Source organism: Myotis brandtii, unplaced genomic scaffold (assembly GCF_000412655.1).
Source record: "Myotis brandtii unplaced genomic scaffold, ASM41265v1 scaffold735, whole genome shotgun sequence".
In the NCBI taxonomy this organism is placed as follows: Eukaryota; Metazoa; Chordata; class Mammalia; order Chiroptera; family Vespertilionidae; genus Myotis; species Myotis brandtii.
Genome location: NW_005370916.1, coordinates 1089870 through 1109223, shown reverse-complemented (window position 1 = coordinate 1109223; position 19354 = coordinate 1089870). Strand labels below are relative to the sequence as shown.

The following is a 19354-nucleotide window of genomic DNA, read 5'->3' as shown; positions in this document are numbered from 1 at the left end:
GTGTGCCCCCCCCCCCCCACCTGTGTGTCAGACTCTCTAGGAATTTTCACTTGTAACAAGCTCCTCTGTGGATCTGAGCACTGCTGGGCATATCAGGCAGGCGAGCCCAAGCCTGGTCCCAGCTCTTCTGCCGACCGGCCAGGTGTCTATGGGTCATTCAATTCTTTCTGAGCCTCCGTTTCCTCTGGAGGTCATAGGGCCTCCATGGGTGGTTGTATGGACTAGAAATATGCAGAGCACCAGCGATGTCAGGGAGACAGAATGGGTGCTCAATACTGCAGGTTCCAGTGCTGACTTGTCAGGCCCTACTCACCTGCTTTGTGAGGCCTTTCTTTACACTCCCTTTCCCTACCTTGGAATTAATTTCTTTCTCTCTAGTCACCCAGGGTGCTTAATACCGACATAAAGGCACTGCCGCCTGACTGTGTTAGCATCCCTTCTCTACCGTGTCTTCCCAAAGAACTCCTGGGGGGCTAGCTGCGGCTCCTCCAGCCCTGTCTGGCTGCAGCTGACACAGGTCACCCCCTCAGGCACCCCACGGCTGGCGGCTGAGTCTGGCCTGGCAGAATGGGCCTCTGAGCAACACAGAGAGCCTGGAGGGTCCCGTGGCGGGGGCTGACCTCTTCCTCCAGGACAGGCTGTCAGACAGCTCCAGGCAGTGCCAGGCTCCCTTGCCTGCACCCCACCAGCCTCACCGGGAAGGACAGGTGCTGACCATGAGGGAGCAGTTCTGGGCACAGAGGGGCAGGTGAGGGGTGAAGCCCACCTGGAGTTTGGCTGTTGCCTCTCCTGAGATGAATCTTGGACCTCCTGGAGCTGGTTTAGAAGTTTTTCGGTTGGGATGGAGACTAGACCTTGGGGAAGGAGCTGAGCCACTGCTGTCTGCAGGAGCCCCAGTGCCAGCTCTTTTTCTGTAAGCACAGGGAGCAGAGTCCTCAGGGGCATGACCCCAGCCCCCATCCTGTCGCCAGATGGGACCTGTAGGGAGCAGGGCCTCCGGCTCTTCTGCCCACCCCTGGCCCAAGGCAGCTTCTCAACCATCTCATATTCTGCCCACAGGGCCCCATGGGCAGGTCCTGCTTCTCCCTGGACCCTGTGTGTGCTGCATGCCCAGCCCCTCCAACCTCCCTCGTGTGTACCGTGGCCTCGGCCCGCCTGCCCACAACACCCCTTGGCCCACTCTGGGAACCCTATAGGGGACCTGCCCCCTCTCCTCCCCTTACTCTCCCCACCAGGAAGCCTTCTCCAATCTGTGGCTCTCATCACTCCTCACCCTCCCTTTTAGACATACCCTCTACTTCCTGTCCCAGTGCATACATACATGTCCATTCTTATGTCCGTGTGTGTTCTTATGTGCGTGTATCTGCATCTGTGTGTGCATTTCCCACAGAGGTGGGTGAAGGGGGCTGTGGTCTGCTCAGTCTGGGCTTTGGACTCTCCCTCCTGGGTGCAGTCAGCGTGGGGGAGGGGTCCCTTCTGAGGAGCAGGGTCATGGAAACCCTGCTGAGGAGTGGGCGGAGGGAGCAGCAAAGCCCAGCTAGGAAAAGTTAGCTCGGGGCTCCAGAAAGGAGAAAGGCTCCGGCGGAAGGCAGGGTGGGCGCCGAGTGACCTTGGAGTCCTGCAGAAGCAGAGGGCCAGGCCCTCAGCAGCCTCCACTCAGAGGAGGCCCCGGGCCTGGGGCTGTGCCTCACCCTTGGGAGGAGAGTAGAGGAGCCAGAACTGGATAGCACTCAACGAATCTGTTTGCAGGATCTGACAAAGGAGCTCCAAGATCTGTGGGCAAGAGGACAGGCCTGGGTCAGTGTGTGGACAGCACCTTCCAGCCAGCAGCACAGGTGCCTGCCCTGAAGTGGGCTCCCAGGGCCACGTGCTTGGCTGAACTGGTCCTCGCCATGGTCCTGGCCCGCCCCCCACTCCACACACACACACTCTGCGTGGGATACGCTGGCTACAGAGGGCTTGCTCTCCCAAGGGCCCTGGAGGAAGGCTCTCCGCCTCCTCACTGAGCAGGTAAGGAGGCTGAGCTACGAGAGAGGGGGCGCCCAGCAGGGAGACTGAGGCAGCACTAACCCTCAGAGTCAGATCTGTGGGCCCTCATCTCCGAGCCCTGCGTGGGCGGGTTGTACCCCAGAGTCCCTCCCTGGGAAGGCCAAGTCAGAGCTGGACACTCAGCTCCTCAGAGACGCACCGAGTCCCAAATGCCCGAGTCCTTGGTGGGGGGATTTCAGGGTCCCCACGAGCCTCCCCACCCTGAAGTTCCCAAATTCAGAGTCTGGAGACGCTAGCAAAGAGGTGGGTTGCTCCCAGTGGGCGACCCGAGGGCTGGGGCCAGCGGGTTCTGCAAACTGCACGGTTCGGAGCTCCTTCCCCGCTTTGCTCGCAGCCCTGTCCTCAGCCGCGGCCACCTTTGCCGCATCAGGGCCCTTCTTCCTCTGCGCTCTCCAGGCAAGGATCGTGTGGAAAAGATCCAGCTCTGTCTCGAATGCTCTACGGGGGCTCTCTAGGCGGGGGTGCTGGTGGCTACGGCTGGCTGGAGGTTGAGGCTGCGATGGGGGGTGGAGCACCTGGCGTCCTAGGAAAGTGGGGTTCCCTCTTTCAGGAGAGCCCACCTGAACCAGTGGCGGTCAGAGGGGAACGTGGGCTCACCTCTCCCCAGGCCTGTGCCTGCTAGGCTGTCCACCCTTGCCCCCAGGTCCCCACCCCATACGGTGACCCCAGCCCCACTCTGCCCCAGGGTCCTTCTCAATTCACCACTTCCAACTTACCTGCCCTTTGCACCCTCCCCAAGGAACCCGAGAACCTACTTCCAGGCAAGGTGAGGCCGCCCTATGGTGGAGAAAGTACTGTGCTCTAGTCCCAGCTACGCTGCTCGCTCTCTGGGGACCTGGGCCACAGAATGGCACCTGGCAGGGCCTCAGCCTCCCCATCTGTGGAATGGGGGATCCCGGGCCCTGTCTGCTCTGTTCACCTCACTGGACTGTTTTGAAAGCACTGGTCACAAGGATGGTGTCAAGATGCTGGCTCATTGTCTGGCCTTTCCTGGAGAACGTGCGTGCATTTTAACAGGGACTTTCTTTCTTTTTTTAATCCTCACCTGAGGATATTTTTCCATTGATTTTTAGAGAGAGTGGAAGAGAGAAGGAAAGACAGAGAGAAACATCAATGAGAAACACATCGATTGGTTGCCTCCTGCATGAGCCCCTACCAGGGCCTGGGTTGAGGAGGAGCCTGCAACCGAGGTACATGCCCTTGACTGGAATTGAACCCGGGACCCTTCGGTCCACAGGCCGATTCTCTATCCACTGAACCAAACCGGCTAGGGCTTAACAGGGACTTTCAATGCCTTAACCCCCTGGAACCATCGTGACCTCGTCTCAGACCTTGATGGGAAACTCGAATGTGGAAGTGGGGGCTTCGTGCCTTGTCCCAGCACAGAGCAGATCCTCTCAGGGGAGACTAGGCTTTCCCAAATTCAGAGTCTGGAGACGCTAGCAAAGAGGTGGGTTGCTCCCAGTGGGCGACCCGAGGGCTGGGGCCAGCGGGTTCTGCAAACTGCACGGTTCGGAGCTCCTTCCCCGCTTTGCTCGCAGCCCTGTCCTCAGCCGCGGCCACCTTTGCCGCATCAGGGCCCTTCTTCCTCTGCGCTCTCCAGGCAAGGATCGTGTGGAAAAGATCCAGCTCTGTCTCGAATGCTCTACGGGGGCTCTCTAGGCGGGGGTGCTGGTGGCTACGGCTGGCTGGAGGTTGAGGCTGCGATGGGGGGTGGAGCACCTGGCGTCCTAGGAAAGTGGGGTTCCCTCTTTCAGGAGAGCCCACCTGAACCAGTGGCGGTCAGAGGGGAACGTGGGCTCACCTCTCCCCAGGCCTGTGCCTGCTAGGCTGTCCACCCTTGCCCCCAGGTCCCCACCCCATACGGTGACCCCAGCCCCACTCTGCCCCAGGGTCCTTCTCAATTCACCACTTCCAACTTACCTGCCCTTTGCACCCTCCCCAAGGAACCCGAGAACCTACTTCCAGGCAAGGTGAGGCCGCCCTATGGTGGAGAAAGTACTGTGCTCTAGTCCCAGCTACGCTGCTCGCTCTCTGGGGACCTGGGCCACAGAATGGCACCTGGCAGGGCCTCAGCCTCCCCATCTGTGGAATGGGGGATCCCGGGCCCTGTCTGCTCTGTTCACCTCACTGGACTGTTTTGAAAGCACTGGTCACAAGGATGGTGTCAAGATGCTGGCTCATTGTCTGGCCTTTCCTGGAGAACGTGCGTGCATTTTAACAGGGACTTTCTTTCTTTTTTTAATCCTCACCTGAGGATATTTTTCCATTGATTTTTAGAGAGAGTGGAAGAGAGAAGGAAAGACAGAGAGAAACATCAATGAGAAACACATCGATTGGTTGCCTCCTGCATGAGCCCCTACCAGGGCCTGGGTTGAGGAGGAGCCTGCAACCGAGGTACATGCCCTTGACTGGAATTGAACCCGGGACCCTTCGGTCCACAGGCCGATTCTCTATCCACTGAACCAAACCGGCTAGGGCTTAACAGGGACTTTCAATGCCTTAACCCCCTGGAACCATCGTGGCCTCGTCTCAGACCTTGATGGGAAACTCGAATGTGGAGGTGGGCGGCTTCGTGCCTTGTCCCAGCACAGAGCGGACTCCTCTCAGGGGAGACTAGGCTGGCACCGGCCTTGCAGGCTGCAGGTACCCACCCCGGGGTGCGGTCTGAGGACACACTAGGTGGGACCTTCCGCTCCATGCATCTCATCCTACCACTGCAGCTCCCTTCAGGAACTCGCCAAGTGCCAAAGCTGGAACAGACTTTAGTGGTGACATGTTTATGCTCCCAGTGTGACTGGATCATGGAACCAAGGCCCCTTGAGGGGAAAGGACTTAACAAAGAGGAAAGGGCTTACACAGAAACCTGGAAGCCTGGGGGATTAGAATCCAGGCCCCTGACTCCCAGGGCTGTGGTTTCTGAGTCTTACCGTCTCAGGTGCAAGTATCCCCGGGAGAGGCCCCACTTTCCAGCAGCTTGTGAGAGTCCTAGCCGGGATCTGTGAGCCTGGGGGTATCCCACCCTGTTCTCTGCCCTCAGATAGGGCTGCTCTGGGGCCCCAGCCCCCGGCCTGCCCAGACCACGGCCTGCCCAGCCCCTCGCCTTCCCAGGGCCTCACCAGCAGCTCCTGATCCTGCAGGACGTAGGCCTGGATGCCATCTCTGCTTGAAGGGTGGTTCCCTTGGCCCTGGTGGGAGTGGCGGCTGCTAAGGCCTCGGGAGGAAGCAGGGATGAGCCTCCCAGTCTCTGCAGAGTACTTGGCACCCTGCTCCCGCGGAGGCACCTCCTCCTGGACGAAAAGTGGTCAGAGACTCGGGAGGTGAAGGGGGGAGGGGGGAGCGAGAGAATAGATAGATGATAGATAGATGATAGATGATAGATAGATAGATAGATAGATAGATAGGAGACAGAGGGAAGAGAAGAGAAGAGAAGAGAAGAGAAGAGAAGAGAAGAGAAGAGAAGAGAAGAGAAGAGAAGAGAAGAGAAGGAAGCTGGCTCACATCTCCAGGGCGCCCATCACCTCCTCTCCTGGAACCTCAGCATCACAGCATTGCAGGGACCCAGGATGTGGACCAGGCCAGCCCCACACTGTCCTAGACCCCTTTCCCCAGCAGGGGGCCCTTCCATACAGGCGAAGCTCTTCCTCCTGGAACTTCATTGAATGCTGACCTCCTACCTACTCCCTCGACCCCTCCTCACTCACCATGGTCCTGGGCAAGTCCTCCTTGCTATCCCTCCCCCAAGCTCATCAGAGATTTGAAAACAGTATTCTATGCCAAGCCCCTCTCCGCCCCTCTCCCCCCCACCTCCAACACACACCTACCTTAATTCCTAGCTCAGTTGCCCCCAGGTCTGTCTCACACAGCTTGGCATCCTTTCTTAGCCCCGGGAAACCCTCCTAAGCCAGGCCAATGGGCACAAGGCCTGGGGTCTCTAGACCCTGCAACTTCAATTAAGACTGGTAGCATCCTTCTTCCCCTTTTAAAGAAGAGAAACCTGAGACCCAGACCATTGCCCCGAGAGCTGCAGTGACGTAGCTGCAGAGCAGGAATGAGAATTCTGCTGCCCAGCACAAGCGCAGAATGAGACTCATCCACAAAGGGCCAGGCCTGTCCTAGGACCAATTCCTACGACCTTCAAGCTGCCTCCCACTTGTCTTTACTGGTCAGCAAATAGTTCCCACGAGGCCACCCCAATACTGTCTGAAAACCTTCAGTGACTCTCCGTTCCTTATGAGATTAGACACTTACACTAAGTTCGGAAATTAGAGCGAGCTGGTCTTGCCCACATTCTAAGTCGGCCCCTTTCCACCTTCTGCTGCCCACTAGGCCCTGCACTTCAGCTCCTCGCTCTCTAGAGGGGTCCTGTGTTCCCGGCTTCTGAGCTGCGTGCCTCCACTAGGATGCCTCCCCCTTCCACCTCTGGACTAAGAACCCTTCTTGGATTTCTCCTCTTGGGTATGTTCTCTGATCCTTGGAGCCCTCACTGCGGCCCTTGGGTTGGTACTTGTTGGCTCCTCCTCCTCCTCAGTGCGGACAGCAGCATCTCAATGAACACTTGCTCTCCTGCTGGTCAGTGTGATCGGACTTGGGAACGGTTTTTGTACAAAGAGATGGTTCCATTTCATCTCTTCCCAGGTAGCTCCTTTGCTCTGCACCCACCTCTTTGTTCTTCGGCTCATTCTCCTTGCTGAAGATGACCACCTGGGAAGCCAGTTCCTTCAACTCCTTCTTCCAGGCCTCTGCGGGGTGGGGACAAGATCCTGGCAACTGCTGTCTGGGTCCCTCCTCCTCGCCCTCCCTGTGGCACCAGGTGTTGGGGATGCTGTGAGTGGAAGAGCCTCCTGTCCTCCCAGCCTGTCAGCTGCATCTTAAAGGGGAGGGGAGATGGTGCCCTCCGGGAAGGATTAGGCGTCACACCATTGGTGGGTGGGAGGGTGGGTGTGGAGGGGGCCCTTAATGTCCTAGCCTGTGATTTTATGGGAGACATTGGACCGTATTTGGTTATTTGTGCCAAAATGCAAGTGGTTTAATCTAGCTTTGCCTCTTTTAGGAAACTGAAGCCAAGATTGAGATGCAGTTGCTATGCAGTGCCAGTTACTAAAATATGGAACTGCTCCTGGAGAGGGCGGTACAGAGCACCAAGCAATCCTTCCAAACAAACCTCTGCCCCAGGGCTGTCCCAGCCCCTGGCCCACACCCCTAACAGAAAGGGCACAGCCGGCGGAGCAGAGGCCTCAGAGCGCGCCGTGGTGCTGTGTGTGGCTGCCTGTTCTGATGGCTGGTGCCTCAGTACAAGTACTAATAATTCCCAGTATCATTCCTCTACGGCCTGAAGTCCCACGACGTGCCCAAATCTGCTTGTCCTCCCCTGTGGTTACTCCTCAAACACCTCAAATCCAAGCAGGGGCACATTGCTGAGATCTCGGGGTTGGCGAATAATGCAGATGCCAAAGCTGGAGGAAATGAGGGGGGAAACGGGGTACCTGACCAGATCCCACTTCCTTCTCAGGCACCCACCCAAGCGGGGCAGCCCTCGGGGAGAGGTGTAGCCCCAAGGTAGAGGTCTGTGGCCCCAGCACCCACCTGGCTTAAGCCGGGGATCCCGATTGGACTGTGGGTCTCCAACAGGGATAAAGAGAGCAGGCATCCCCATCAGAGAGGGGGAGAGGAGTGCAGTTCGAGGCAAGGCGGTCAGAGAGAACCTGTCCTTGACGACACAGACGGGCTTCCCAGTGAGATCTGTGAAGGGACAGAGGCCGTGGGAAGGGGTGGCTGCGTGGACCCCAATAGCTCCAGGAGGCTGGGCAGGTAGAGCACTTCCAGTAACCAGAGCCCGTAGATCGTTAGAGCGTGGAGAGCCTCTGCAGCCACCTAGACGTTACCCCCGGGGCACTTAGAATGGACGCGAAGGGATGGGCTCAGGGTCACGCAGCAAGTCGGGCTTCCTGCGACCCTAGTCCTGAGGTCCTGTGGGCTTTCGATGACAGCAATGACTGCAGGTGTGAGCAGAGAGAGGCAAGCAGCCTCAAGAGGGACCCCTGGGTGTGGAGAGGGACCTGGGCTCAAACCACAGGGAGTGAGATTTAGCTAAACTCCCTGGATGAAACGTCTCTCCATGTGTCAGCCTGTGCAGGGCCGAGTGCCGGGTAGCCTGGAGGCGGTGGCAGGCGGTTTACACATGAGGACCCTTCGGCTTAAGGTCTGTGTGATATTGTTACTACTGGACAGTTACGCTCTGAGGACCAGCCTGAATGGGGCAGAATGGTTGCTCACTGTCTCCTTCCCCAAACACTTTCCTTTTGGACCCCTCACTGTCCTGGCTCGTCCTGGCTCACCAGCCACTCCTCATTCCCTCTGCTGCGTACTCCTCCTCACAGCCTCTGAGCCTTGGGGTCCCTGGGACTCCGTCCCCAGGTTCTCGTCTCTTGTATCTACACAGTCTCCTGGATGAGCCCATCAAGGTGCCACTTCAAACACCATCCGTACCTGAATCGCTCTCCTGTTTCTGTTTCTCCCCTGAACTCCAGACCCAATTGCCCGCCCTGTGCCTCCACCTGGATGTCTAAAAGGATCTCGAATTTTGCATCTCTCAGTCCTAGACCAAACTCTTGACTTGTCTCCTCTCCTCCACTGGTCCCCTCTGAAGTCTTTTTGTCCCAGTTTTCCAGTTCCTCAAGCCAAAAACCCAGGAGTCAACGTTGATCCCCCTCTTCCTCTCACACTATTTCTAATCAATCAGCAAATCCTGTTGGCTTTACCTTTTGCATATCTCTGGAGCCGGACCACTAACTCTTCCACCTCTACCTCCCTGGTCCAAGCCACCATCCCCACAGAGGCCAGTAGATCACGCCTGACACGTGTTTGCTCTCAGCTTTTCAGTGGTTCTCAGCTGACTCAGTGAGGTGGCTTAGTGACGACTGCAGTGACCTGGGCCTCTGCAGTGACTCACTGCCTCTCTGCTGCATCTCCCTTCTCTCCTTACTCGGCTCCAGCCACATGGGCCTCCTTGCTGCTGGGCCTTTGTACTTGCTGTGCCCTCGGTCCTCCCTCCATCCCCCCATATCCACATGATTGATTCATGCTCTCTCTTTTTTAGTTCTTTACTCAAAAGTCATGTTTCTTGGTCATGTCTTCCCTCTGTAGCCTTGGCACTTCCCACGCTCTGACACCTCATCTATTTCCTATTCTTCCCCACCAGAGAGTCAGCTCCCTGTCTTGGTCATTGTCATATTCCCAGGGTCCAAAAAAGTGCCTGACTCGGGCACAGTTCACACTCAGTAGATACTTGAGGATGAAATGGCCTGTGTTTGTGAACCGAGTGCAGCTCAGAGGCAAAACATTCATCCCTTTCTCTGATTTGTGAGGGGGGAGGACCCGCAGCAAGGGAAACCCTGTAGGGACATGTAGTCTGCCCCTGGAGCCTGCCCCCCAAGGCAACTCTTGGCTTGGTCAAGCGCTTGCAAGTGGCCAAGCCTCTCTGTGACCCTGGCTGAGTCCCCTTCCTCTCTGGGCCTCACCCTAGAAATAGAGGCTGGGTCCTCCCTTTCCAGGTTTTAAGAGCACTCCTCCTCCACTGCCCACCAGGCCCTGGCCTACCCCAGCCCTACCTTTGATGTGGGTCACACGATGGGGGTGGGGGTGATGCCGGGAGAAGAAGGAGGAGTGGCTGAGGCGGCCGAAGTGGTAGGCGTTAGGGGTTTCGGGCTTGGCGGTCCTCAGTTCCTCTCGGACCACCTTGAAATCCACGATCCCTGGGACCACAGGTTCTTTCTGGGGCCCTTCGACCCCGTAGCTTCTTGGCTTGTGCTCTGACTTCTCAGCCTTTGGCTCAGCCTTTGGACTGAAGAAGAAGGTCAAGGAGAAGCTAATGAGGCTTCCTGGCAGCAGTGTCTGCCCCAGCTTGGGGCTTTTCAGAGTCCATTCCTGAGATACTCTGAAATGTGGTTTCCAGGGTTTCTCTGCCACCCGCCGGCCTCCAAGTTGGGCCTCCCACAGGGTCTCCTCCCGATTGGGACAATCCAGTCCCAGGGAGGCTTCTGTCTTCCTCAGGTGCCTTAGTAGGGAGCTGGAATCCATCTGAGAAAACTCAGGTAGAATTCCCCGGGATCCCAGTTTTCTTTCACAGACCATCTCTACAGCCAGAAAGAGAAGCTATAGACCCACCAGCCATCCGAATGCCTAGATTGGAGCAAAGACACATTATATACACCTCCGAGCCAGAGGGCTGGCCCCCGCAAGGGCATCTCCCCAAGCCAAACTGTTGGCTGCCCAAGAGAAGCCAGCTACAGGCTGTCACCCTCCCCCATGCCATCAGGGGCAGTTTTGGCTCAGACACAGCATGCGGGCCAAAGCTGTCCCCAAGGCCAGATTACACCAGCAAGTCCTTGCCCCCTGGGGCCCTCCCAGGAGACGCCCAGCTGATGCGGCGGCTCTCAGAGCTGCGACGCTGCAGGGAAGCTTCAAGCTCTTGCTTCGCTTCACTGGAGACAAGCCGTCTCAGGTTCTCTGTCCTCCACCCTGCACCCCTTCCCTCTCAAGGATGCTGTGCTTTTGCCCCTGGAGGATGAGGTCGAAGTCGGTCCAGCAAGGATCCAACGGTGGGCTGGTCCTTGGTGCCTGGCTTTCCCTTCTCCCGGTGACCCTGGCTGGAGGGAGTCCCTCTCTGGTACAGATGGACTCTGGATATGCTAAGCAAGCTGTTCTGGACCCTCTGAGGAATTTGCTGACCAGGCCCCTGAGTTTCCCGTTCCATTCTCCGGCCGCCTCTAAGAGATCTGGGACTTAAAGAAATAAAGCAAACCTTCTCTGAAAGTCATAGTTAGCTGGCCTCCCCAAACCCCAACTAACAGAAAGTCACCACCTGAAAATCCCTGGAATTTCTGTGCTCAGTGCCCCTGGCCCCTGCCATCACATCCTCTCCCCATCCAGAGAGGGTTCCCTCCTGCGACCTGTGGTACCTCAGGCCTGAGAAGCCAATCAGGGCCTAGTTGATGGCAGTGGGAGGTGAGGAAGGACTGCCTTTCTTGGACTCCCAGTCTGTTGAGTTCCCCTGAAGCCCCCTTTGTCCCTACCACCTCCTCGGTCAGCAGGGTAGGCATTTGGGGCCTCACCTCGCCCGGGGTGGTTCAGCTGGTTGGGTCTTCACCTCCGCAGCCATTGTATGGTTTCTAACAGAACAAAGATCCATGTTGAATATGTATCAGAACATCTTATAGACTGGCAGTGGGAAATCAACTGGAACAGACACTTTGGGAGAAAAGCATTGGCAATATCTTGAGAAACTGAATGTTTGCATGCTATATCATCCAGCAATTCCTCTTCCAGGTATATACCCAACAGCAACCCTTGCAGATGTACAACTGCGGCTATATGTAAGTATAGTCAAACTAACATGGTTCAGATTAGTAAAAACTGGGGACAATCCAAATGTCCAATGGCAGAAGAGTGCATCAGCAAGCTGTGGTCCATTCTGACAATGAGCATTACATTGTAATTGAAATGGATGAACCACTGCTACATAGATGAGTCTTGCAACTATAACGCTAAGATGGGGAAAGCAAGTGGCAAAAGACCATATGGCCTGAGATCCTTATAAAAAATAAAATTCAAAAGCAAGTAAAAGTATCATAAATATGTGATGAAACAAGAAAAGACAAGCAAGGAAATGGTAAACACAAAATTCAGCTAGTGGCTATTTCTGAGAGCGGGTGGGGAGGGGAGAGTTGGGAGAAGAGCACATAAGATGTGTTAGTGGTGATATTCTCGTTCTTGGTTTGGGAGGGGCACTTACGAGTGTCCATTATATTATGAAATAAACTAATTGACGTAGATAAAAGATGATAGGTGTCAAAGCCAAGAATGGTAATTGATCTAAATCTATGGACCCAAATGTATACACATATTCATATACCCAAAATGTTGGGGGGTTCAGGTGTCAGGATTGGAGTTAGAAAAGGAAACAGTGCATTTTGAGAATTAACCCCCATAATTACAGAATCTGCAAGGGACCCCAGAGACCCCTCCAGGGCCAGCCTTTCATCAAGTTCAGATGGAGGAGGATTGCCTGAGATCAGGGAAGGGGAGAGACTTTGAGGTCAGACGGCAAGAAACCAGGCAACCTGACTCAAAGACTCCTGATCTTTTCTCTAAAAAGAAAAACAGAAAAACAAACAGCCAGGCCAGTGTGATTCTGGTTGAGCATTGACCTGTGAACTGGGAGGTCACAGTTTGACTCATGCCCAGGTTGCAGGCTGAGTCCCCAGTAGGGGGCGTGCAGGAGGCAGCCTATCAATGAATCTCATCATTGGTGTTTCTATCCCTCTCTCCCTTTCCCTTCCTCTCTCTGAAATCAACAAAACTATTAAAAAACAACAACAACAACAACACACCCCACAGAAAAAAAAACAAATAAAAACAAAACAAAAAACACACGAAACACAAAATAACCCAGAACAACAATAGAAAAAGAAACAGTTGGCAGAGCTTCCTTTGAAGGAAGCTTTGGACATTTCCAGAGCACTTAGAGGCTGCAGGCTGGAGAACAGGGCATTTGGAAGCCCCCAACGCACCTGCCAACAGGCAAAGGTAGTCGTTAAAACAGAAACGTTCAAATGCTCCTGACTGTGACCGTGGCAAGAAAACTTAATTTTTACATCATGACTCCATTCACATACATGTGCACATGCTTGTGTGTATGTGAAACTGAAGCAATCCTTACCCTGCTACATAGGATGCTCACTGATAGTTTCATCCTACTTGTTTGCTTCTTGTAAGTGTTAGGCGTGATCCATTAAACTGGTTTTATAAGACCCTAAAGGGTCACACGCCCCCCAGCTGCTATAGAGAAGTCCCACCTGTCTTTTCCCCCCACATCCCTCCCTGCTGGGCCCCAGCCAGCCAGGCACAAGGAGTATGAACGCTCACTTCAATCCTAGGACAGAACTTCCTTTCCGCATCTCGGCCCCTCTGGGCCCTCCCCTGGGCCCCAGACTGGCTCATGTCCATTTCCTCCCCTGGAAAGATCCCTGGACTCACCAAAGCAAACACTCACTATAGCATGAGGGAGAGAGCCCCTGTACCCCAGCAGGAAGGAGCAAGAGGACAAAGGGAAGGCTTGGGGTTCTGTGGACAAGACTGCCTGCTTTGTGACTGCATAAGCCAGTGGTTGCTAGGTTACCCCTTCCCCACAACTCCAGAACCACTCCCCAGGACCCCTCTCCTCACCCCCACCCACCTAGCTCCTCCTACCCACTGAAGACCCACTCTCCTCCAAGCTCCCTCTCCACCTCCCATTCAGTGCTTTCAATGGGGACCAACAGAGAGAATGAGAGGCAGGGGCTGGTTTCAGCCAGCGACCAGCAGGCAGAGAGGGAAAAACTGGCAAAGAGAGTCGGTCAGGCTGGGTCCCAGCTTTGTCAGTCTGACCGGCCCGATGCCACCGTGGAGGGCTCTGCCTCTCTGCATCCCGTTTCTGGGGATTGATGAGCAGAAAGCTGTCCCTTCGATGGAGAGACTTGACCCAGAGTATCCCTCTAACCCAGTACCTGTGGGTCGAGACCCCTTTGGCGGTCGAACGACCCTTTCACAGGGGTCGCCTAAGACCACCCTGCATATCAGATATTTACATTACGACTCATAACAGTAGCAACATTACAGTCATGAAGTAGCAACGAAAATAATTTTATGGTTGGGTCACAACATGAGAAACTGTATTTAAAGGGCCAGAGTTGAGAACCACTGCGCCTAACCCCTCTGAGGTGGAATCACTGGGTGAAAGATCCTGGGTTTTCAGTGGGACAGGATAAAGGGCCAGAAGGTTGAGAACCACTGCGTCTAACCCCTATGAGGTGGAATCGCTGGGTGAAAGATCCTGGGTTTTCAGTGGGACAGGGTTTCAAATAAATTCTGACACTCTCTAGATGTGTCACTTGGGTAAGTGGCCTGTACTCCCAGATGCAGATCAGTGGTAAGAATGCTTGGTTCAAATCCAAGTTCTGTTCTTTCCTAGCTGTGTGGCCTCAGACAATGGACTTGATGTCTCTGAGCCTCAATTTCTGTATCTCTGAAATGCAGGCGATACTTCTGCTTATTCTCACAGGATTGTTGGGAAGATTGAGTGAGTGATTGTACATTAGAGTGTTTAGAACAGTGCCTGGCACCACGTCGGCTCTCTTATTGTTATTACCTTCTCTGGGCCTTTAACATGGGGTACTCTCCCCTAGTTCTGGGGTCCTCCTGAAGGACAAATGAGCTAATGGAAGTGATGTACCCATATGACTATATGCTTGGCACATAAGAGATGCTAAAAAATGGTAATTCGTGGTATCTTTATTGTTGGTATCTTGAGGGAGGCAGAACTGACTATAAGGTGGGATAGGTGTGTAGCCTGAGGCTGCTTTGGGGAAGTAAGCAGTTCTCTGAGCTCAGCGTGGACATCTGTGAACTGGGGGTAAGGACAGTGCTCAGTCCACAGGGCTGTGGTGAGATGAGGCTGCGAGGGTGTAAGCAGGTTCGTAAATCACAGAAAGGTTTGCACAAAGTGCTTGATGCTGTCCTAGCAGTGAAGCCTCTGGCCCTTAAAACTGATGGGGATGGGCCTACTCCAGGGTCTTTATCCTCACTTCCCCTGGCCTCATATTAGCAGCCGGGATGCTTCTAGACTCGCTGTCTTCCTCCTTCCAATGGCTGCTGGTTGCTGGGGAGGAACAAAAGGAAGAAGGACAGCCAGAGGCAAACCCAAGTCCTTCTGCTGAGAGGTGGGGATTCATACCACATCAGGGGTGGCCTCTGATCTTGGCCTTGCCCTAAAGGCTTCTCCATCCACACAGGTCAGAAGGTTCCCCATTTAAGCTCTGGCTTTACCTGGGCTGTCTTAGCAGGAAGGAGGTGAGCCTTTGAACTCACCCTGAAAGCCCCTCTTCCATGCTCTGGGCCTCCTGCTGACTGTTATGATAAATGACAACATGTCTGAAAGCAGAGAGGGCTTTCTTCCCTCCTGGCCAGCCCCTCCCTGTGGCTTTGCACTCACTTGGGGAGCCCCCAAGTCGAGCTGACACAGCTGAGAGTAAAAGCCACTGTCACCCTCCCCATTGCACCTCCTAACCCTTCGATGGTATTATTTAGAACTGGACCCCGATCTGCAAGCGATCGCAGCTGGAAGGACAAAGGGGATACTTTAGGGACTGCCCTCAACACTGGTTTGTGAGGATCGTTGAGGAAAACCTTCTGACATCTTTCTTCGTGGAGTGTCAAAAACAGGAGAGAGAGTCTGTCTGCATGGAAATGGTTTGCAGTACAGTCCTCCTGCCTGCTGCCTCGGTTATAAGAGGAGCAATATAAAATTTTATGGAGCCCTGCTCGCCAGGCACTGTGCTCTATTATCTTATTTAACCCTACACATGAGGGAACTGACGATCGGAGAAATCCTTAGTGATATGTGTTGCAAATATACTAGTATTCTCCCCTCTGGGGCTTGCTCTTCTGTCTCCAAATGTAGTCTTTTGATGGAGATGTTGTTGGGAGCGGTGAGAACAGCACCAAATGTTAGACAGGTGGGGTCAGACCGGCCCTTGGTTCAGCAACCTTGGTACTTGAGTTCTGGTTAAGAAAGAATTCAGAGCCAAGACTCAAACTATAAAGTTTATTTAGAAAGTCACACAGGTAAAAAGAAGTGAGTGGTAGAAGAAATGGGCTTAGGAGAAAGAGAGAGGCCAAGAAAATGCACCTGGGGGAAGAGGCTGGGGAAAGGTGCTGGTGTGCTCCCTAGAGAGAGCCACACTGGTCCTCAGTCATGTGGGAATTTATCTGGAGGCCTCAGGGGAGAATCCATTAGAATATTCATCAGCTTTCCAGGTATGTCCTTCTAGGGTTGTGGTCTCTACTGCCAGTACCAGGGCAGGGGTTCATTAGTCAATGCAGCTGGTCCTGAAGCCAGCCATGGTTGCTTGTCTGGTTTTGCTGCTTTTCTGAGCCTGGAGGTGAAACACAACGGAGGCCTTGATGTATAGGATGCTGGTCAGAATGTCATTGTCCTGGGGCTTAATGCTTAAGGGCTATTCTCTCATCCTCTTGTTCATCCCCTGCTAAGGGCGTCTAACCCACATGACTAGCAACAAGCCAGGAAGGAAATCAGTCAGGGAAGGGTCCCAACAGCATGACCAGCCATATGAAAGGTCAGGAGGTCTAACTCACATGACTAAGCGATATGCTAGGGAGGAAAGTTTACCCTGGGGGCGCGAGGTCCTTGTTTTCCCAGTTTTGACATTTTCTAGGCACCCTGGGCTTTCCGTCCTGGTGACTTTTCCATACCTGGCCCATTGCCCTTGCTCTGCTCATATCTGTCTAACTGCCTACGACAGAGAGAAATTCCTAACTTTTACATAAGCCCATTAGTGCTGTCCTAGCAGTGAAGCCTCTGGCCGACAGAGAGAAATTCCTAACTTTTACATAAGCCCATTTATTAATCTCATCCTTAGAGATTAGTGGTGTTTGTGTCCTATTTCAAAGATCTTTGCCCACCCAAGGTTCTCTCTTATATTGTTTTCTAGAAGATTTATTGTTTTACCTCTTACATTTAGATATCAATCTGGGTTTGATTATTTTAGTGTATGGTGTAAGATAGTGGTCAAGAGTAATATTTTTTTTCATAAAAATATCCTTTTGATCCAATACCATTATTAAAAATATGGTTCATATCCTGTTTCTCTGCAGTATCATCCCTATCAAAATTCAGGCATCCCTCTAGCCATGGGCCTGTTTCTGGACTCTCTGCTTTCCCAGTGCTCTTTGTTTACCATCCCACTAATGCTACAGTCTCTTAATAACTGTCGTTTTAAATACAGCCTGATATCTAACGCTTTGTCAGGAGAAAACTCATTTTCTCCCCCACTCTCAATACTTCTGACACCAAATATATAGGAGTTTTTCCCACATCCAGCAATTCTCCATCTCAGCAGACACCAGCTGGATGTTCTACAAGTTTAGCTCAATTCTGATACTACCTGGAGATAGCGTTAGACCCCTCGGGTGAAGGGCCCAGTCCCATTAGACGGCCCCCATTTCAAACACCAGTTGTAAGTTCAGGTTGTTTACCTGTACTTCTCACTGACCAGTTATAAATTGGGTTCCCATGATCACTTCCTTGGGTCTGATAATTTGCTAGAATGGCTCACAAGGTTCAGGGAGACAGTTGCGCGTGTTTGCCAGGTTATTATCAAGGCTATCATTAAAGATACAGATGAACAGTCAGATGAGGAGGTACACAGGGCAAGGTCCAGAAAGGTCCTGAGCGCAGGAGCTGGTCCCTGTGGCACCGAGGGGCACCCCTCTCCCAGCACGTGGAAACATTCACCAATACTATCGTCTCCTAATAGCTGTCATGTTAAATACACCTGGAGGCGCTCCAAACCCCATCCCGTTGGGCTTTTATGGAGGCTTCATTACGTAGATGATGGATTAAACCATTGGCCATAGGTGATTGATTCAACCTCCAAGGTTTACAGGAGATAAATGTGACCTTTGTCTAGCTTTAATTTGCATTACTTTAGTGAGTGAGGTTGAACATCTTTTCATATATTTAACTGCTGTTTGTATATATTTCTTATGATCTCTGTCCATATCTTTTGTTCATTTTTCTATTTGCTTGTTAGACCTTCTTATGTGGGCATATGAATTATATATTAGGTTATCCTTTTATAATGTGAGTAATACAAAGTTTTTTCCTCAATTGTTTTTCCTTTGACTTTGCCTATGCTTTGAACTCAAGTTTTACATTCCTCTCCTGCTGAATGCTGAGGGCTTCCTCACCTACCTTTGGTGTTCAGAGAGGGTAGTTAATTTTTACCACTTGGCTTTGTTGCGATTTCATTTAATCCCATGAAAGGTTCCAGAATAGAGGCCAGAGCACAGGCTCTGAAGACACACAGGCCTGCCAGTCTTTAGATATATGACCCTAGGTAAGTTATTATAACTTCTAAGTGTCAGTTTTCTCATCTGTAAAATAGGAATAATAATTCTGCTCTCCTTGTGGCAGATGAAGGTGGAGAGAGGTGGGGGCTGGCTGTTTGAGGATTAAATATGATAATGCATATGCAATCATCTAGCACAGTGCTTAACCCATCGTGGAGGTTCAATGCAAGGTATATATATATATTTTTTATTTGTTTATCAATATCGAGCAAACATTTCTTGAATGGTCTCTGTATTATCCTGGTGCTATTCGCCATCAGTGTAAAGGAGGAAATCCTGTGGTCACATGTCCCTTGGTTCATCTGCTGTCTTTTGTACTTCATGCCTGGAGTTCTGAATTGTGGCCAGTATTGTTGGGTGCTTTGATAAGGGTTGGCGCTCTGAGAGTTTGAGTCTCTGCCAAACTCCTGAGTACACCTCCCATGGCATTGCTTGTCCTTCTATTGTCCCAAAGTCTGTGTGACTCGTCTTCTGATGGTCTTGCAGAGAAGAGGGGAAGAAAGAAAGGGGTGTGACTAAAGACCCCATGTGGTCACCCCTAGGATGGTCAAAGGTACCTGGTTACCTGTCACCTGAGAAAGACTCACAGCTCTGGAGCTGGCAGGTATAGACTGGTCTCAGCAGGTTGTCCAACTGGAAGAGCAGGCATCAGATAAGAGAAAAGAAGCCTGAGCTTTCCAGAAGGTCTAAGGTCATGGAACCAAACAAGCTTCCTACAGTCAGGCCTTTTCAACTTAAATGTCTCTTTTCCGACCCCCACCCCAAGTTCCCCTCTCACATTCTCTTTAATACCCAATAATTCCTGCAATTACACGTATCTCTTCTGCAAGCCTGTACGTTCCCAGAGGTCAGAGGCTGCATCTGTCTCATTCACTACCAAGCATAAGGCCTTGCTCTGCATGGTGGTTACATGGGCGTGTCTGTTTTGTGCTAATTCATGGAGCACCTGGTGCAATGTTTGATGCCTAATAAATACTCATTGAATGAATGAATGAATGAATCACAGAGTCTTAGGTTGTTATCCAGGCCACTCACCCCACTACATGCCTGCATCCTTGCCTCAAAGTCTTACCAAGTGTATGCTAGTCAACAAGACAGCTCTAGTGACAAAGAGCTCTCTGCTGCCTGTTTTCTGTATAGTCTTGTTGGTTAGGAAGTTCTTCTTAATATGGAGCTGAAATATAGCTCCTTAAGGCTTCCAATGAGTATTCTTGTTCTACATAAGGTAGCCTAGGCCCTCTTTGTGATGACAACCCTTTAGACCAGGGGTGGGCAAACTTTTTGACTTGAGGGCCACAATGGGTTCTTAAACTGGACCGGAGGGCCGGAACAAAAG

General features: G+C 52.7%; 1 protein-coding gene across 1 annotated transcript in view; it reads right to left on the bottom strand.

Moving 5' to 3' along the window:
* TBATA (thymus, brain and testes associated) overlaps nucleotides 1–10182 on the bottom strand; it is an 11772-nt gene extending 1590 nt beyond the window's left edge. The window contains exons 1-7 of the mRNA XM_005882728.1: nucleotides 9660–10182; nucleotides 7636–7791; nucleotides 6708–6791; nucleotides 6608–6612; nucleotides 5169–5339; nucleotides 1692–1773; nucleotides 767–911 (exon numbers count right to left, since the gene is read on the bottom strand). Of these exons, the coding sequence (XP_005882790.1) occupies nucleotides 767–911; nucleotides 1692–1773; nucleotides 5169–5339; nucleotides 6608–6612; nucleotides 6708–6791; nucleotides 7636–7791; nucleotides 9660–10182 (1166 nt within the window). The remainder of the gene's footprint in view (nucleotides 1–766; nucleotides 912–1691; nucleotides 1774–5168; nucleotides 5340–6607; nucleotides 6613–6707; nucleotides 6792–7635; nucleotides 7792–9659) is intronic.
* Between the last annotated feature and the right edge of the window lie 9172 nt (nucleotides 10183–19354).